General features: G+C 48.4%; 1 protein-coding gene across 1 annotated transcript in view; it reads right to left on the reverse strand.

Annotated features, from left to right (window-relative positions):
* SRCAP (Snf2 related CREBBP activator protein) overlaps positions 1-21011 on the reverse strand; it is an 845719-nt gene that overhangs the window by 591409 nt on the left and 233299 nt on the right. The window contains 3 exon segments of the mRNA XM_029606814.1: positions 7139-7228; positions 7319-7400; positions 8012-8259. Of these exon segments, the coding sequence (XP_029462674.1) occupies positions 7139-7228; positions 7319-7400; positions 8012-8259 (420 nt within the window).

Genomic DNA, 21011 nt, shown 5'->3' on the forward strand with positions numbered 1-21011 from the left:
GAGGAGTGATCTGCATACTGAAGAAGTGAGCCCAAGGCAGCGACCTGAACCCGTAAGGAATTGTAGGAGAGTCCTTTATCCAATCCGTCTTGAAGGAACGCCAGAATCTGAGGGACGGAGGCCCTTGAGGTATGGGTATCATACTCTGTGCACCAAGCCTCAAAAACCTTCCAGACCCACACGTAGGTAGCGGACGTCGAGGTCTTCCCGGCCTTGAGGAGAGTTGAGAATACGGCATCAGGGTATCCTTTGCGTCGGAGGCGACGCCGTCCAAAAGCCAGGCCGCAAGACAGAAGCGTTCTGCCTGGTCGAAAAATACTGGTCCCTGATGAAGCAATCGCGGGAAATGGCCCAACCGAACCGGGCCATCCACTGCCAGATGGAGCAGATCTGCAAACCAAGGGTGCCGTGGCCACTCGGGAGCCACCAGAATGACAGGCCCCCTATGAAGCTCTATTCTCCGAAGGACCCTGCCCACTAGGGGCCAGGAGGGGAAGGCATAGAGTAGAACCTGTTCCGGCCAGGAGAGCACTAGAGCGTCTACTCCTTCTGCCCCGTGCTCCCGCCGGCGGCTGAAGAACCGAGGTGCTTTGGTGTTGAGGGCTGTCGCGCCATGAGGTCCAGTCGTGGCGTCCCCCAGCGATGCTGAAGGAGATGCATGGCTTCGGAGAGGGACCACTCCCCAGGATCCAGTTGCTGATGACTCAGGTAGTTGGCCTGAATGTTGTCTACGCCTGCAATGTGTGACGCTGCCAGGCGCCCTACGTGCTTCTCCGCCCACGAAATGAGGCGGGCGGTTTCGAGCGACACGTGCCGGCTCCTCGTGCCTCCTTGGCGATTGATATTTATTTTATTTTATTTATTTAAAAATATTTCTATACCGGACTTCATGAATGGGATTCATATCAGGCCGGTTTACATGGAACAAGGGATAAACCAAAGTAACCATAAATAAGAAAGGTCGAAATTAGCAAAGTTACAATATAACAGGGGGATTAAACTTGGGAGCTAGAGTAGCTAGGAATACGAGAGATAGGAGTAAGAGAGATAGGAATTAATTACATATTAATCATATAAGATGGTTATGAAATTAGTAAACATTCAGTTCCTTTACGCTATGGTATACGCTATGGTATACGCTAAGGTATACGCTATGGTCGTCGCGTTGTCCGATAGGATCCTCACCGCTCGATTCCGCACCAAGGGTAAGAAATGTATAGGGGCCAGACGCACCGCCCTTGTTTCCAGGCGATTTATCGGCCAGGTTGCTTCTTCCTTTGTCCACAGCCCCTGTGCCGAACTCCGTTGGCAAACTGCCCCCCAGCCGGAGAGACTGGCATCGGTGGTGACCAACACCCAATCTGGTGTCTCCAGAGAAATGCCTTGGGCCAGATGACGTGGTTCCAGCCACCAGTCCAGACTGACCCTGACAGACTGAGGGAGAGGCAGCACCAGCTGGTAATCCTGAGAAACCGGTTTCCAGCGAAAGAGAAGAGCCGCTTGCAGGGGGCGGAGGGTGCAAATGTCCATGGACGAGATCGATCGTGGAGGCCATGGAACCTAGGAGCTGCAGATAGTCCCAGGACGTGGGATCTGGTAACACAGAAAAATGCTGTACTTGTTCCTGGAGGGATTGGGCCCTGTCCGGGCGTAGGAAGACCTTGCCCTGAAGCGTATCGAAGTGTGCTCCCAAAAAATCCAAGTGCTGCAAGGGAGTTCTTGGCAAAATTCACCACCCAGCCCAGGGACTGGAGAAGATTAACGACCCTGGAGACCGCCAACAGTCCCTGGGAGAAGGACTTTGTTCGAATGAGCCAGTCGTCCAGGTAAGGGTGGACTAGGATCTCCTCCCGTCTCAGAGCGGCCGCAACCACCACCATGATCTTCATGAACGTCCGTGGGGCGGTCGCCAGCCCGAAGGGGAGGGCCTGGAACTGAAAGTGTCGGTTCAGAATCTTAAAACAAAGAAACCTCAGATGTATCTTGAGGATGGGGATGTGGAGATAAGCCTCTGTCAGATCGAGGGAGGCCAGGAATTCCCCTCGGTGTACTGCCGCAATCACGGACCGCAGGGTCTCCATGCGGAAACTGAAGACCCTCAAGGACTTGACCTCCTTGAGATCCAGGATTGGGCAGAAGGACCCGTCCCTTTTGGGCACGACGAAGTAAATTGAATAATGGCCCGAGCCCACCTCTCCGAAGGGCACGGGAGCGATGGCCCCCGAGGCTCAGACGTCTGTCCAAGGTCTGTTGCACCGCCAGTCTCTTGAGGCTGGATCCGCAAGACGAGAAGAGAAACCTGTCCCTTGGGCGGCGGGCAAACTCCAAAGCGTAGCCTTTCTTTAAGATGTCTAGGACCCACTGGTCCGAAGTGATGCGGACCCACTCCTCATAGAAGCGCGAGATCCGTCCCCCGATCCGGAGTCGAGGAGTGGGTGGATTCGGCATCACTGAGCTGGCTTGGACGAACCCCCCTGACCCGTTCCCTCCCAAGCGGGCCTGCGGCCGCGAAAGGAACAGGGCCAGGACTGAGATCTGGAAGACGAAATCCGAGGTCCCTGTTTGTAGCCGCGGTAGCGACGTTGCACGCGGGAGCAAGATCTGGAGGGAGTGAAGGTCCTGAAGTTTCGCTGACGATCTTCTGGCATTTGTGCACCGGATTCTCCCCCAGTGACTTGATCTGATTTTCAAAGAGGAATCTGCCCTTGAAAGGAAGAGACCCTAGGCTGGACTTGGAGGAGGTATCCGCCGACCAGTTGCGGAGCCATAGAAGACGTCGTGCGGAAACCACGGAGACCATGGACCTCGCCAGGATGCGGAACAAATCATATAAGGCATCCGCTCCGTAAGCTATGGCGGATTCCAGACGGTCTGCCTGTCGCGCTTCCTCAGGTGGCAAGACCTGCGAGGTGAGGAGCTGTTGTACCCAGCAGAGGCTTGCCCTCTGCGCCAAGGAGCTACAGATGGCAGCGCAAATCCCCAAGGCTGAGACCTCGAATACCCGCCTGAGGTAGACCTCCAGCTTTCTATCCTGCGTATCCCGCAGGGCCGTGCCACCCGTCACCGGAATTGTCGTCCTCTTGGTCACCACTGACACTGCCGAGTCTACTTTCAGGACCTTAATCAACTCAAAAAAATCCTCCGGGAAAGGATAAAGTTTTTCCATGGCTTGACCAACCTTAAGGGATGTCTCGGGAGTATCCCACTCCCTGGCTAGCAATTGCAAAAAGGTCGGATGGGTAGGAAAAGCCCGGGATAGAGGGCGCAGGCCAGCTAAGAGCGGATCTCCCTTCTTGGTGGACGAGGTGACAACCGGGACCAGCGGTGCTGAAGGTTCAGGTGGGGGGAGGGGGGGGCGAGATCCAACTCCTGAAGGATCTGCGGAATAAGGTCCTCCAACTCTTTCTTCCGAAAGATTCATAGGACCCGCGGATCATCACACTCAAGGTGTGCCTCCGAAACCGGATCGTCCGGATGAGACGGGGGATCTCCCCCCAGATCCGGGAAGGATCCCGCCCCCCCCAGCGAGAGGGGTGCGAAATGGACCCTGGAAGCTCCGTGGGAGGGCCCCGCCCCCGCCGAATCCTGGGGCCCCTGGGGCATCTCCACCAACCGGGGTGCCTTGGCGGGCGGTGGATCCGGACTGGGCGCCCTAGGGACCTCCAGGGAAAAACTCTGGGGAAAAAGGTGGGGGACCCCGGGGGGCCCTGGGCCCCTGAGGCCCCAATCGGAGCAAGAATCGGTAGTTCCCCCCCATCAGAATCTTCTCCTTCCTCCCCTGATGGTTGCTGAAGCCGATCAGAAGAATTCAAAATGGCTGCCATTCCCGCAGATAGCAGCCCCCAAAATCTGGATCGCGCTGAGGTGCAGGTAGAGGGAAGGTCCAGCGGCCCGGAGGTGCCCTCCCCACCAGGGAGGCACCTGGAACAAACTCCCTCCCTGGATATCACAGGCAGAGCAGCGGGACGGCCGCGGCATGGTGACAGGCAGCCGGGGGAGGGGCAAGCCGCACGGGAGGCCGACGAAGAGTGAAATTCACTGCGGTGAAGAGGGACAAATCCCTGCGCTGCCCCGGGTGTCCCTGAAAGAGCAGCAGAGGAATGCCCCCTCTCTGCTGCGGCGGCCCCGGGGAATGAAAACGTCTCGGGGCCGCAGAGCACCCGCGGTAAAGGGGGGGGGGGGGGGGAGAGGCTGGCACCACCAGTTTTCCCCAGCAACCCACGACTACCTTGCTGAAAAGGAGAAAATTCAGGAGAAAAAAATAAACCAAATTCAAACTTACCCGAAGGCAGGATAGAAGAGAGGAAGGGGGGGGGGGGTGGAGGGAAGAGACTGCAATCAGCTCTGCCTGCAAGCCCCGAAACTCACTCCCTCCCTCTTTTACCTCTTCTATTTTTTTTTTAAACAAAACTTTAAGAACAAGCTTGATCCAGCCTAAGCAAGATAAAGAAATAAACGGAAAAGAAATCCTTCAAGGAGGGGAAGCACCAGGTTCCCCTACTCTCATCTGCTGGAGTCAGAGATATACTGAGCTCCTGCAGAGTGTGCACACGTACTTATGGCAGCACCCTTTGAAGCCTTGTCTGACTCCATCTGCTGGACGGGGGACATAACCCACAGTCTGGACTGATCCTGGTACATACAGGGAATTTCTCCTTTCCTCTGGAGGAGATGGTTCTGACAAAATATCCTCTGTGGATGAGTCAGTTTCTACGTCTTCCCAGGTATCAGAGAAGGTCTCTGGTTAAGATCTTGGATGAGGGAAGAAACCTGGCATTGTAGGACACTCTGGCACCGATGGAATCTTCGATGGCCTCGATGGATGTTGCGGTGGCATCGATGGAAGCGGTGGTACCGAGGGCATCGATGGAAACTGCGGGCGTCTCAGTCCCGAGAGCCCTGATGAACCAGGCATCGGTGAAAGTGGATTAGAATCGGTGACCTAGTCATCTCAAGGTAGATGTCGATGACTTCAATGGAGTCGGTGACGGACGGTCACCGCTAGCTTGATGTTGCCGGCGGGGGTTTTATGATCAATTTTTTCGATGCCCCTGCCGGTGATGACTGGATAGACGTCGATGGAACCAGTTGGATTTTAAATAGGGTTTCCATCTTTTCAAGGCAAGCCCGCCTACCTTTTGGAGTCATCTGGGCACATTTTGGACAAGTCGAGGAGACGTGTGCTGAACCGAGGCACAGTACACAAACATCGTGTGGGTCAGTAATCTACGGTTTGGGGGCACTCTGGACATTTTCTGAAACCTGTTGCTATAATAGCAAAGGTTGAGGCCCAAAAACAGTCGACTGACACAGAGAAAACGCTGGGAGCGGTACCGACCAGGAACAGTGATTTTACTCACCGAACAAAGGAAAATATATCCCAATGAGGGAATATTTTTCTGAAGGAATTTGTTAGATTTTTCCGTGAGGAAAATTGTGTGAGAAATCTCACAGAGCTCCTAACCGCGAAGCAAACTGCAGTGCAGCAAAAAAGAGACTGAAGGAAGACCCCTGTGGCTCGAGGGATCATGGCATGCTGGGCAAGCTCAGTGTACCAGTCAAAAGTTCTAGAAACTTTGACAGAACGTTTTCAGTGATAGGGCTCCATCCAGTGACGTCACCCACATGTGAGGACTATCATCCTGCTTATCCTGGGAGAAAGGCACTTATGTTTCTTGGCTTCTGGCACCATTGGCAGCGGTAACTGCTTTCTATTGACTCGCACTTAAAAATTTAAGCACACTAATTTTGAGCACCTAGGCAGGGCACGAGGCGCACGCACAGCCTGTGCACCTGGCTCTTCCTGTGTTCTGCGCTTACCATGTTGTGTGCGTATCTACATATGCGACGTTATGCGCGGTGCATGCACAGAGGAAACGCACTGCGCATACCAACGTTCTGTGGAGGGCAACACGGCACACACAAAAACGCACGCAAGATGGCGCCGCCGCAGCCTACCACACAGTGTGCTGACCAAGCCCATCAGGGAGCCACTCAACCCATTTGGAAGCCCACTGCCCCTTACCCCAATGGGATCAGGAACAACATCAGTACGCCACACCGAGCAAGGAGACCGGAGGAAGTCTTACCAAAACCCTTCCAAACATCTCTGAACTGGGAGGTAAACTTTTTTTTTTTTTTTAAATAAACTTACCTGGTCTCAGCGCATACTGGCTGAGTACAGAAACAGTCTCCAGCTGCAGGGGAAGAGGGCTTTGGCAGGACCAAGCACACCTCTTAGGGATCTCAAAATCATCTCAGGAATTCTCAACTGGGGAAGGGACCTTTTGGAATCACTGCAGGAGAGCAGGGCTCGATTTACAAACTAGACTTTCTCCTTCCAAAAGGTACAGCAATCACCATAGGGAGAGATACTTCACCATCTGCTGGAGACAGAATACTGGAGGGCTGAGGTCACTGCAGGGGTATATGTACGGTGACATCAGCTCTGCAGTCTTACTCTGTCTAGGGGGCATAACCCATTGGTCCTGAGTCCATCTGGCTACACGCTAAGAAACTAGAATTTTATAAGCATTTGTGCTCATAGCTTTCCAGCTTTTCTCACTCGGCTTGCTGCTCTTCCTGGACACCTTTTCTGTCTTTTTGTTTAAATATGGACTATTGAGTTGATTTTTGTTAATTTCTTCACCCAATTCCTGTATTTGTCAGAAGTGATAGTCCAACTTTTCTGCCACCACCATCCTTTAGTTTAAATCCCACATGATATATGATTTGAATTTCTCAGGATCCTTTTTCCTGCCATAGACAGATGTAATTCATCTTCACAATATAGCCTTTTGTTGTTTCATATTCTGCCCCATCCTCCAGTCTAATCAAAATTCTCTTCCTTATTCCAGGTTTTGGACCACGTACTGAAGCTGTCTATAAGACTAAGCCTTTATCTTCCCCTTTCCATAAACAGGTAACACTTCTGTAAAGGCAATAGTCTTCACCATGTGCCCTATCTGCTTCTCCAGAATCTGGAAATCGGTCCTTTTTAGATGCTGTTTCTAGCAAGGTCATTGGTCCCCAAATGGATATTATTGATTTAAGAGAGTTTACTTTCTTCATTAATCGCACTCCAGGCCTCCTTTAGCAGGCTTTACCACAGGGCAGATTACAGAAGAAACAGTCTCACCTTCCTTTGCCAACTGATCCAGTTCCATCATATGATCCTCCTCTCCTGCCAGCTCTTCTTCTGCCTCAATTGTCTCTTCTTCATCTTCAGCTGAGGACAGACAACATAAGGGTTGTAGTCTCAAAGTGTATTAGTTCTCCCACTCTCTTCAAACCCCTTAGCACAAAAATTCAACCTCACCTTCCTCTTCGTTGGCTGTGAACTCCTCATCCTCCTCTTCCTGGTTCTCACTGCTGGCCTGTCTAGGAATAGGTGATTTCATCTGGAAAAGGAATAGGTTTGAGAAAAGTGGGCACACCTACAATTTGAAATACTGCAGTTTATGGGACAATACAGTATAAAAGGTGTTCTCTACTTAGCTTAAATGCAGAGCACAATTTAAGAACATATGAACTACAATATTGGATCAGAACCCATGTCAAGCCAGCTCAGCATGCTTTCTGGGACTCTGGAAAACAGCAACCCTAAAAGGAAGCATCTATTCCAACATTCTCATTCAGATTCCAGTAGTCATGGACCAACAATAAGGTGAATCAAATGTAATATCTCAGACTTAAGCTAAATAGCCTATGACTGATGCATGAAATTGTCTAAACCCTTTTCGAACATTAACATATCATCCACCATGCACTGTTACAATCAGTTCCACATGTTGACTAGATGTCACGTGAAGTAGATCAGTTCGTTTTAAACCTGACAGCTTCATTAGGCGCTGCCCATTTCCCACCCTACCCCCAAGTTCTTGAGATTTAAAGGGCCAATATAACTAAGCATTTCTGCCACAGAAACAAAATGGGAAAAGCCTTAATACATCGGGCACAAAGTGACTAGTTTTTCCCTATTTATTTTCTATGGCAGAGGCTTGTAGCACACCTTCAAAGTCTTGGTTGGTTTCCCCTCTTCATCCTCATCCTCTTCACTAGTAAAACTTGGGGCATGGTGGGAGTTGGCCAGCATCTGTGGTGCCAAGGACTGTAGTAGCTCCTCCAGAGGAAGTTCACTCTCCTTCCTCAACAGTTCAACCTCCTGCCACTGTGTTTCTGCATCATTCCCCTCCTGTTGCTCTTCCACTTCAATTGTCTCCTCATCATCATCTTCCTCATGTGGCTGAAAGTCCCCATCTGAAATGAAGGGAAAATACATGGGGAGATATTAGAACTCACATGCCCCATTTACAGGCTTAAGAGACATTATCCTTACTGTAGATTTTCATTCTATTAATTCCAACAGTCAAGACAGTATATGCATGCTCTTTAGAGAGTATATGACACCAGCTCAGCCACTAAAGGGCACCCGAATGCTCTTTTTTCCTCATCTACTAATTCCAGCTTCTCAGCCAGTAAGAACACATCTTAACAGTAACTCCTTTGGTGGGTTGACAGCAGCATGAAAAATTTATTACAACTGCATCTGCCAAGGTTCATTTATCTGTTCTGAAATGCTTCATAAAAGTATGATGAGCTCCATAGCAGTATAAGCTTTTTTCTGCACTGGATGCAGAGAATGATAAGAAAATTAGGTCTTACGGCCGATAATTTTCGTTCCTGTAGTACCAAGGATCAGTCCAGACTCCTGGGTTTTGCCCCCGCACCAGCATATGGAGACAGAGCAAAACTTGTCAGGCTCTGTATATATACCAGGGTGCCACCCACAGCCTATCAGTATAACGTAATGTCAAAGCAGATTGCCCTGAAACTAAACACTAACTAAATACTGGAAGCTTAACCGGAGAGCCCTGGGCTCACTGTCCCCAACGAGAGACCTGCCCCAGAGAACAAAAAATACAGATAATTGCTGAACAACCGGAAAGCCCCCCAAAAACCTCCCATAAGGAAACACAGCGGGCTCTCCGAGACTGAGAAGCTATTGAGGGTGGGACTCTGGACTGATCCTTGGTACTACAGGAACGAAAGTTATCGGAGGTAAGACCTAATTTTCTTTTCCCTGTATGTACCGGATCAGTCCAGACTCCTGGGATGTACCAGAGCTGAGACTACTTGGGATGGGATCCGGAGAGGCCCGCTTGTAATACGCCTGCTCCGAAATTGCCTTCCCTTGAGCCCTGGACATCCAGACGATAATGACGCACAAAGGTATGCAAAGATTTCCAAGTTGCAGCCCTGCAAATCTCCTGCAGAGAAATCCGCATACACTCCGCCCAGGAAGCTGCCTAGGCCTGCGTCGAATGAGCCTTGAGACCCTGTGGGATGGGCCTACCACTGAGTAGGTATGAGCAGCCTATGGCCTCTTTCAACCAACGAGAAATGGTGTCCTTGGAGGCCATATTGCCCCTTTTTGGACCCTGACAAAGCACAAAAAGATGATCCGATAAACGAAAGTTATTAGTCACTTCCAAGTATCGTAACAACGTTCTACGCACATCCAACTTCTTCAGATCCCTCGATCCTGGATCCACCCCGTCGATACCCACAAAGGAGGGAAGATCCACAGAATGATTTAAATGAAACCAAGAAACCACCTTCGGGAGAAACGAGGGAACCATGCACAGAGAAACTCCAGAGTCAAGACCAGGTCTTATCGTACCGGTTTACAATAAACTAGGGGGTAAACCAGTTAACACTGAAAGCAAAAAAGTTACATTACAACAGGGAAAGTGGAACAAGGTTGTTAGAAAAAAGAGATAGATTAACAATTTCTAACTGGAGAGCAGTGCATGTAAGCAGAGAGCAATTGCTTACATGGTAAAAATTATATACAATTTACACAGTTGAGTCGATTAGGCAAGTTATATAAGAGCGCAGTTAGCAGAAAACAGTTCCTTTGTGAGGTGGGAAGAGGACGCAACCGTGGGGTGTTGGTCCGTGAGGGTTACCGTAAGGCTTCTTCAAGGATATGCTTGGGCAAACTGTCATATCACATTCAGAAAAAAATTAAAAACATGGCTATGTTCCTGGCGGAGATCTGGCGGGAGAGAATTCCAATAGTTTAGAGTATCGGAGATGGGATCCTTGATGGGGATTAGGATCTGCACATCGTCCGCATAAATGAAATAGGTGAGGTTGAGGTTATTGAGTAGTTGGCATAGGGGGAGAAGATATATGTTGAACAGGGTCGGCGAGAGTGAAGAACCCTGGGGAACTCCTTGCTTGGCCGCTACTGGGGGAGACTCTTTGTTGATTCTTGAATTGGGTTACTTGAATTGGAGAACACAGTGGTTGAATGGCTTGGATCCATTGTGATCTTAAAGTCCATTGAGTTCCCTCATGACTAGTCTTGCCATAGGGGTGACGAACTGTGGAGGCCATGAGACCTAGTAAGGTTAGAAACTGATGAGCTGTTGCTTGTTTCTTTGAGTGAAGCGAGTTTGCCAGTAGGGAAAGTGTGTCTGCCCGATCCCCGGGTAGAAAAGCTTTTGAAAGTATGGTGTTCAATTCTGCTCCTATGAATTGAAGCAGGTGAGACGGAATGAGATGGGACTTTTGATAATTGATGAGAAAGCCCATGGAGTGTTCGACTGAGGGAAGCCAGAGCTCCTTGTTGAGATTGACTTCTGATGAGCCAGTCGTCTAAATAGGGAAAGACATGGACACTTTCCTTGAGCAAGTGTGCTGCTATTACTGCCAGACATTTGGTGAATACTCTGAGAGCAGAGGCAAGTCCGAATGGTAGTACTCTGTACTGGAAATGTTGATGACCCACCATGAAGTGCAGATACTTGCGATGAAGAAGGCATATTGGTATGTGAGCGTGTCTTGAAGATCCAGAGAATAAAGCCAATCTCCTGTTTGAAGAAGTGGAAGCATGGTGCCTAGAGAAACCATCCTGAACTTTTCTTTCTTCAGAAATTTGTTGAGATTTCTGAGGTCTAGGATGGGACGTAGGCCTCCGGTTTTCTTTGGAATGAGGAAATAGCGGGAATAGAATCCTCTGCCCTGCTGAGTCCGAGGCACCAGCTCTACAGCTCTGGCTCTCAGAAGGGTGGATAATTCTACTTGTAATTGGATTATGTGATTTTCACTTAGAGGATGAGGTCTTGGAGGAGAATCTCTTGGAGTTGAGAAGAAATTGAGTTGGTAACCTCGAGAGTACCCATTGGTCTGTTATTTGTAACCAATGGTTGTAGAAGGAGGATACTCTGCCTCCTACTGGAAGATCTGTTTGAGGATTGAAAAGATGGCTTTGGTCTCTGGAAAAAGCCTCAAAAGCCTGCAGCCGGTCCCGTCTGCGGCGGAGGTTGAGGCCTAGCCGCCCTAGGTTGTCTGGGCTGAGCTCTTTGCTGCGGCCTAGTAGATCTGCCCCTTGATGCTGGAGGGTAATAATGCCTCTGTCGATAGAAGGGTCGCCTAGATTCTTTTCTTGGAGGCCGGCGAGATGACTGGGTAGCAGAATCCTGTGGAACTAACGATAGTTGGTGCAGGGTTTCTGTGTGTTCTTTTAATTGTGCTACAACATCTTGCACTTTAGAACCAAAAAGGTTGTCACCAATACATGGTAAGTCAACTAACTTTTCCTGGACTTCAGGCTTGAGGTCTGAGGCTTTAAGCCATGCCCAACGTCTCGCCCTTATACCAGAGGCCGCTACCCTGGAGGCTGTTTCAAAACCATCATAAGCGGCTCTGACTTCATGCTTTCCAGCTTCAAGTCCTTTGTGATTAATTGTTTGGGCTGCTTCCTGATATTGCTGTGGTAATGAAGTTGAAAATTCTTGCATTTGTTTCCACAGATTCCTTTGATATTGAGTCATGTATAACTGATATGATGAAATTCTCGTATTTAACATGGCTCCTTGATAAATTTTCCTACCCAGGGAATCCAAGAATCTATGATCCTTGCCTGGAGGAATGGAGGAATGCGGCCTTATCCTTTTCGATTTCTTTTGTGCGGATTCCACAACCACTGATTGGTGTGGAAGTTGTGCTTTTTGGTAGCCGGGAACAGACTATACCAAATAAGTAGTGTCCACTATTTTATTGATAGCAGGTACTGAGCATGGGTGCTCCCAGAGTCTATGCTGTAAGTCTAGGAGGACTTCATGGACAGGTATGGCTAATACTTGTTTTGGAGGATCCACAAATTGGAGGACCTCCAGTGTTTGGTGTCTAGCATCTTCCTCAGTTACCAGGGTGAAGGGTATGGTGTCCACCATATCCTGAACAAAGTTTGAGAAGGATAAATCATCCGGTGGCGATTTCTTCCTTTGTTCTGGAGGGGAAGGATCTGACATAAATCCTTCAGAGGAAGTGTCTGTATGCCCGTCATCCCATGTATCATATGGATCGTCCTGATGTGGAGACATTGGAAAAGATCTTGGTGGACGAGGAAGTCCAGAAGGACCTGGCTGCGGATCATCTATAGGTATCCGTCCAGGAATGTCTTCTCGTGGCTTGGATGGAATGGCACAGACGATTTCATCAAATTTCTTCATGAGAAGTTGGTACAGCGCAACTTCAGGATGTCCTGGAGCCCCAGGTGACATCGGCAACGATGGCATCGGGTCAGGCATCGGTGATGGAATCTGTGTCTGTATCGATGGTCGCCTCGGCATCGACTTAGGCTGTGGTGCTGGCATCTGTGCAGGCACCAGCATTGGTTCGGGAACCAGCATTTGCGAAAGCGCCGGAATCGACATCTGTTGATCCTTTACGGCCTGGAGCACCGCTTGATGGATGAAATCCAACAATTCCTGCGTAATAGCTGGTGCAGGCAGTGCAGCTGTATGCGGTGGCGGTGGAGGTGTCTTATGTTCCTTCCACAGAGCCCTGTGGAGGTTCGACAACTGGTGCGTCTCCATGGGATGAAGGCCTTGGTGCCAGAGATACCGGTGTTTCCTGGATTCTAGGCCGTTTCGCGGTCGATTCCTCCGGGGAGAGAAGCTCCTCTGATATCGATGGGTGTCTGTGCCGATGGCGGTGCTTTGAACGGTGTTCGGTCGCTGACTTTGTCGATGCTCTTGATGATGTTGGCAATGGATGGTCCCCGGACCCTTCCAGACGACGTTTTTTCAAAATTATGCGTTTTGAGACTCCGGCCGGAGACTATTTAGTCGATGTTGAAAGAGATGTCAGAAGTTGTAGATGGAATAAGTGCTCCATCTTTTCTTGGCGGGCTTTTCTTCCCTTTGCGGTCATTTCTGCACATCTGGGGCAGGTTGTTACATCATGTTTTTCCCCTAAACAAAGCACACACTCAAGGTGTGGGTCTGTAATGGGCATTGTCCGATTACAGATGGGACATTTTTTAAATCCCGTGGCCATTTTAACATCGACAGCAGTCGATGAAATGAGAAGAAACGTGAGAGGAAAAAATTTTACTCAGAGTAAAAACGAGACAAAGATTTACTCACCAGCTGGTGGAAACCTAAGAAATCCCGATGTGGGAGAAAATGTGAAATCTGATTTTTAGTCAGACAAAAAACCATGAGGAAATTCACAAAGACTCCTGCTCCACGATGCCTACAGCAGAGCGGAAAAACAAAGACTGAAGGAAGACCCCTGTGGCAGAGAATATCATGGCATGCTGGGCATGCTCAGTAGCCTCACAGGGCCAGTCAAAAGTTTCTAGAAACTTTGACAAAGTTTTCCGCAATAGGGCTCCATCAATGATGTCACCCATATGTGAGGACTAGCATCCTGCTTGTCCTAGGATAAAGGAAATTAGCAGGTAAGAAAATTTCTTTATCTCGTCCTGCTGCACCAATCCACCCTGATGAGTGGGGAAATACCAAAGTTCTATCAACACAGGTGGACAGAAGTGAGAGCTGCTTGGAGAACCCCAGTCCTATATAGTGTGAACTCTGCCATCACATCCAGTCAATAGCGTTTCACAAAGGTATGCAATGAGGACTAAGTGGCCACCCGTGTAAGTGCATGCATCCCCACTCAGGATGCTGAAAATGCCATGGTGGAGTGTGCTCGTATCAACTCTGGAGGCCTCTTGTCCTTCAACACATAAGCCAATTCAGTATCTTACTTTATCCAGCGGGCCAGAGTAGATTTCAACGCCGCTTCTTCCTTACATGGACCACTGAATAGGACAAACAGCCTGTTGGATTTACAGAAGGTGGTCACCTCCAGGTAGCGAATAACCAACCTTCACATATCCAAACAATGGAGAGAACGATACTCCACTCTGCACTGCTCCCAGGAAAAAGCCAGAAGGCCTGATTGATATAAAAAGGAGAGTTCACCTTTGGGAGAAAGGAACAGGGCAGATCACCACCACATCCACCAAAATCACAAAGAAGGGATCATGACAGGTTAAGGCCTGAAGCTCCAAAACATGCCCCGCGGAACAAAAAGCTACCAGAAAAACCACCTTCAGGGACAGATCCTTCAAGGAAATCTGCCTCAAGAGTTCAAAGGGAGCCCCCGCTAGGGCCTCAAGACCAAATTAAACTCACAAGCAGGGACAATAAGCAATTGGGATCACCTTTTCGGCCCAACACCTCTCGACCCTGGGCTATAGCAGATCCAGAGTCCGATGCCAAAAGTGGAGGATCCCTGCCAGTGGCCCCGCTCCAAGAAGAACTGCTCCATCTCTTCAAAGACCCGCAGAGCTCCTTTATCCTCCAAGCCTGGTTCCGATGGGATCTAGGTGACATCCAACCACAGTCACAGCAATTAGATTTGCAGTCTGGTACCACTGTTGATGGATATCTTGCAGCCACAGGTGCAGGCTTTGAAGCCATTGCATGTGATCTTCTTGGAATCAAAGATCCAGATATATATTTTTTGGTTTTTATGGGAGCTGAGACGTACTGTTGAGGAGCTGCCAAGGAAGCACACAAAGCAAAAAAACCAAAACAAAACAAAAATTCCAATAACAGATTTTAGCGAAAAGATGAGAAAAGGGTACACATTCATGAAGAAGCTCAGACAAAAACTGAATGGTTGACAAGGCTAATGCACAGGAACTCCCGTGCATGCTCAATGGTAAATTTTTACTGAGTAGAAAGATGAGTCTGTTTGATGCCATCAGATGTCATCATCCAGGGATGTAAAGGCTAACTCAGCAATGCTTGTAAACAGAGATTATCCTGAAATTTTTCATTATAAAAGAAACTATAGCCAAGGTTATCAGAGGGGCTGGGCAAGATGGGCAGTCCTTTGAGAGGGCTACTATGTGAAGTAGAAAGAAGGATCCCCTCTGCTGGCACACTAAGTAGAAATATTTTAATCTGTTAATTTCCTTTCCTTCAGTTCTACTACACCAGTACGGACTAGTGGGTTATTCCTCCTTGTAAGGTGGTAGCAGAGAGCACAGTTGTCTTTGATACCACCATGAGGTTAGGGACCTTTGTTTTCAATGCTAAAAAAATACAAAAAAAACAAAACAAAACAGTGGCAAAATGATTGTTATAACACACAGGAGAAAAATCAAAGGAAAAATGTCATTTTCCAAAGCTTTGTTTGTTTTAAATTTGAGATCCCAAGAAAAATAAAATAAAAACTGAAAACCAGAGTCCCTACAAGTGAAGCAGCCCTGTGTATGTGTGTGGAGGGAGGGGGGCAGTTTTCTAATTACAGAACCCTGATCATGATCCAAATTAAGCAAACTAACTATATTCCAAGAACTTGGAGCAGGATCCTCTGAGAAAAATTGGCTCTCCAAATACTAGAAGACAGAATACAAACATGAACAAGAAAACACATGAAAATGCACAGTTCTGTGAAAGCACACCTGTGCTCCTCATTGATCTAAAAGAAACAGCTCCTCTCCTGTAACTAGGGCCCAACTTCCTGGTGAGGTAGGCCTCAAGGAAAGGAAATTAACAAGGAAGAAAAGTTTTTCCTTCCTTATCATCCTGCTACACCAGTGGGAAATGCCAAATCCCAACTAATCTGGAAGGGAGGAAATAAGAGCTACTCTGAGAACCCCAGCTCGATAGCATACATATCCAATCCATAACGTTTAGAAAAAGAATTATAAAGACAACCAGATGGCTGCTCTGACAATGTCTTCCGGTGCTATAGCCATAGTCTCCACCCAGGAAGATGATTACACTAATAGAATGAACCTGAAGAACTTCTGCAACCTGACAATCCTTAAGCAAATATGCTGAAGTGATTGTTTCTTCAATCCATGTAGACAAGGTTGTCTTAGAGGCTGCCTTGCCCTTATGTGGTCCTCCAAACAAAACAACCAACCTATCCAACCACTGAAATGAATTAGTGATCTCCTACTATCTAAGGAAGACCCAGACATCCATAAATTTTAAGGACCTGTTATGCCCCAACACTCTTCTTTAGTGAAGACTGGCAGAGAAATGATCCGATTCAGATGAAAAATTGAAAACACCTTCAGTAAAAAGGGAATTATCCATAAATACACAGAATCCAAAAGAAAAGATCACAAAAGAATGCTTACAGGACAGAGTCTAAAGCTCAGTAACATGCCTGATCAAACAGACCTCCACTAGAAAAACTGCCTTCAAAAATAAAGTCTTTGATAGAAGTATACTTGAGAGTCTCAAAAGGAAAAGCAACTAGAACCTGGATAATCAAACAGATCATTTTGGAACCACTGGTCTTAAAGTGGGGCTAGTCTCTTCACTCCTCTAAGAAAAATGAACAATATCCAGATAGGAAGCCCTCGAGACTCCTTGTACTCTACCTCTACAAGAAATAGCAGTTAGCTGAACTCTTAAAAGAATTCACAGCCAAACCTTTATCCAGGCTCTGCTTAAAAAAGGCTAAAATGCTAGACACATTCACTCACCATGGAGAAACCACCACTCCTTACAGAATTCATAGGGACCTTCACTTTCAGGGTTTCTCCCCCAATTTCAATTTTATATTAAAAAAAAAAAAAAAAAAAAAAAAGGAAAAATAACATAACACACAGGAGGAAAAATCAGTGGAAAACTCAACACGGTCAGACCTTTTTTCTTCTCAAGCTCCTTCCTATCAGGGTCCACGGAGAAAGCAAATTTTGCTTACCTGTAACAGGTGTTCTCACAGGACAGCAGGATGTTAGTCCTCACATATGGGTGACATCACAGGATGGAGCCCAATCACAGAACACTTTTGTCAAAGTTTCTAGAACTTTCACTGGCACCTACTGGGCATGCCCAGAACGGCACTAACACTGCAGCCAGCAGGGGTTCCCCTTCAATCTTGTTGAAAAGCTAATGGAAGTGCCATAAAAAAGTAAGAAACGTAAGGAACGTAAGGAACCCAACACTGCGGGGTGACGGGCGGGTTTCATGAGGACTAACATCCTGCTGTCCTATGACAACACCTGTCACAGGTAAGCAACTCTGCTTTCTCACAGGACACGCAGGGTGGTAGTCCTCACATATGGGTGAGTACCGAGCTGAGGATGTCCAAGTATGCGCCAAATGTACCCAGGTGTGCAAGGCACTAGGACTGGGGTTGAATTTGGCATAGGGCACCTGAACCCCAACGAGCAGGCGGAAGGGTGTTGGTACGTCAAGTTGTAAATAGGATGCGCAAGACAGACTGGCCGAAGATGGAATCTTGTTTCCGGTTTTGTCCAAGCAATAATGGGCTGTAAAGGTATGGAGAGAACTCCAGGTTGCAGCCCTGCAAATGTCAGGAAGCGGCACCGAACGTAGGTGTGCTGCTGAAGTCGCCATGGCCCTCACAGAGTGTGCTTTAACACGGTCTTGAAGTGGAATGCCTGCTTGCTGATAGCAAAAGGATATGCAGTCCGCTAACCAGGAGGAGAGAGTCTGCTTACCCACAGGCTGCCCCAATTTGATGGAATGGAAAGAGACAAACAATTGAGTGCTTTTTCTGTGGGCAGCTGTACAGTCTAGATAGAAAGCTAGAGCCCGTTTACAGTCAAGGGTATGCAGAGCCTGTTCTCCTGGATTGGAATGGGGCCTGGGAAAAAAGGTAGGTAGTATAATGGATTGATTGATATGAAGCTCCGATACTACCTTAGGTAAGAACTTAGGGTGACTGCGGAGTACTGCCCCGGTCCTGCAGAAATTTAGTGCAAGGCGGATAGGTAACTAGACCCTGTAACTCACTAACTCTGTGAGCAGAAGTGATTGCCAAAAGGAAAATCACTTTCCATGTGAGATAGCGAAGATCACAGGAATGGAGAGGCTCGAACGGTGGTTTCATGAGCCGACCCAAACTAGGTTGAGGTCCCAAGAAGGGGCAGGGGGACGCAGTGGAGGCTTGAGGTGGAGCAAGCCCTTCAGAAAACGTGTTACGAGGGGCTGTACTGAAATAGGAATGTCCCTGATACCTTTATGGAAATCGGATACCGCACTGACATGCATTCTGATGGAAGAAGTTTTTAGACCTGATTCTGACAAGTGCCAGAGATAGTCTAGAAATTTCATGGTGGGACAGGTAAAGGGGTCAAGGGATTGAGAAGAGCACCATGACTTAAACCTGTTCCATTTGTAAAGGTAGGATTTTCTCGTGGAAGGCTTCCGCGAAGCAATCAGGACAAAGGAAACTGGTTCCGAAAGGTTAAGTGGCTGAAGAATTAACCTTTCAACATCCAGGCCGTCAGGGACAAGGCTTGAAGATTGGGGTGGTGTAGGCACCCGTCGTTTTGAGTGATCATAAGCGGGTCCTTTCCCAAGGGAATGTGCCTGCGAATGGAGAGATCCTAAAGTATTGGAAACCACATTTGGCGTGGCCAGTGAGGTGCTATCAGAATCATGGTTCCCTTGTCCTGACGTAACTTCACAAGAGTCTTTGAGAGAAGTGGAAGTGGAGGGAATGCATATAGGAGACTGGTCGCCCATGAGAGGGAGAACGCATCTCTTGGCTGAGAGTGTTGGCTGCAAGTGAAAGAGCAAAAGTTCTCTACTTTGCGGTTTTGAAATAACGCAAAGAGATCTATAGGAGGGTAACCCCATTGTTGGAAGATCGAGTCCGCCACTGAGGGGATGAGAGACCTCTCGTGCGGCTGAAAGGTGCGACTCAGCTTGTCTGCCAACACATTGTCCACTCCTGGCAAGTAGGTGGCCCTGAGGTACATCGAGTGGGAGAGGGCCTCCGCCCATATACGTGCAGCTTCCTGACACAGAAGGTAGGAGCCCGTCCTTCCCTGTTTGTTGATGTACCACATGGCCACCTGGTTGTCCGTCTGAATCAGGATGACTTGATTGGACAGGCGATCCTGAAATTCCCTGAGAGCATATCTGATTGCTCGAAGCTCCAGGAAATTCATTTGGTGTTTGGCTTCCTCTGGAGACCAAGATCCTTGTGTCTGCAGTTCGGCCACATGGGCTCCCCAGCCGATGTTGTAAGCATCAGTGGTGAGAATTATCTGAGGGTCTGGAGCCTGGAAGGGCAAGCCTTGGCGGAGATTGACCTGATTTTTCCGCCAAGCTAGAGACTGACTGAGTGAGTCTGTGACGTGGACAATGGTCGACAGGGGCTGAATGGATTGAGTCCATTGTGACCTTAGAGTCCACTGCATGACTCTCATGGCCAAGCGGGCCATTGGGGTAACCTGAACTGAGGACGCCATGTATCCCAGCAGGATGAGGAAGTGGTGTGCAGTCGTGCGGTGTTGCGACTGTAGCTGGTGTGTGAGAGAGATGAGAGTGAGAGCTTGCTGTCTAGGCAGAAAAGCTTTTGCTTGCAAGGTGTCCAAGTCTGCCCCTATGAATGATAAAGTTTGAGATGGGACTAAGTACGATTTGTCGTAGTTGACGAGAAATACTAGCAAAATCAGAGTGTGTAAGGTAAGATGTAGGGACGACAGAGCAGTTTGCTGAGTGGGAGCCCTGATCAACCAATCCTCTAGATAGGGGTAGATGTGAACACCTTGAGTCCTGAGGAAGGCTGCAACTACTATGAGGCATTTTGTGAAGACTCGTGATGCAGACGCGAGACCGAATGGAAGCACTCGGTACTGATAGTGCTTGGGGCCTACCAGAAATCTCAGGTATCTGCGATGAGATGGAGTTATCGCAATGTGTGTGCATGCGACCTGGAGGTCTAGAGAGCAGAGCCATTCTCCTCTTTGCAGAAGAGGAAGAAGAGAACCCAAGGTTACCATTTTGAACTTTTTTCGATGGAGGTACTTGAAGGCACGTAGGTCCAGAATTGGACGAAAGCCTCCCGATTTTTTGGGGATTAGAAAGTACCGGGAATAGAACCCTAGACCGTGCTGAGAGTAGGGTACTGGTTCTATTGCTTTGGCCTGGAGGAGGAGGGAGACCTCCTGTTCCAGAAGGATGGAGTGGTCAGATGTTTACCACATCGGTAGAGGTGGGGAGTCCGGTGGAATGGAGAGAAAATTCACATGATAACCTTGAACGATTATCGCCAGGACCCACTGGTCTGAGGTGATTGAGTGCCATCTGTTGTTCAAATGGCACAATCGACTTCCCACTGGTATCTGTGGCAGTGGAAGCTGGCTGCTGCTCCCTATGCAGGAGACAAAAACGGGAAGCAGGGTCCGGCTGAGGAGTTGCTTGAGGCTTTTGTTTTCATAGTTGACAAGACTGGGATTTTTGGAAAGGTCTCGTAGCACGAGTTCTAGACGGTGGAGGGTAGGATTTCTTCGGACGGAAGAATGACTTCTTAGTGTCCTTTCGGAGAGGCTGTTTTGAGGAATACTCAGAAGGCATCAGAGAGCTGTCTCAGGGTCTCATGATGGTCCTTGAGTTCCGCCACCATCCGTTGAATCTGCTCGCCAAACAGATTGTCTCCTGCACAGGGCAGGTCGGATAATTTGTCCTGTATTTGAGAATTGAGCCAGGCCCATCTTCCTGCCGAAATAGAAGCTGCAGATACCTTGGTAGCAGTGTCAAAGATATTGTATGATGATCTTATCTCATGCTTGCCTGCCTCAAAGCCCTTGTTCACTAGGGTTTGAAGTTGATCTTGGAACTGTTGAGGCAGAGAGTCTGTCAATTCTTGTATCTGCTTAAATAAGACCCTGTTGTATTGGGTCAAATAGAGCTGATAAG

The sequence above is a fragment of the Rhinatrema bivittatum genome, chromosome 6 (assembly GCF_901001135.1).
Source record: "Rhinatrema bivittatum chromosome 6, aRhiBiv1.1, whole genome shotgun sequence".
Taxonomy (NCBI): domain Eukaryota; kingdom Metazoa; phylum Chordata; class Amphibia; order Gymnophiona; family Rhinatrematidae; genus Rhinatrema; species Rhinatrema bivittatum.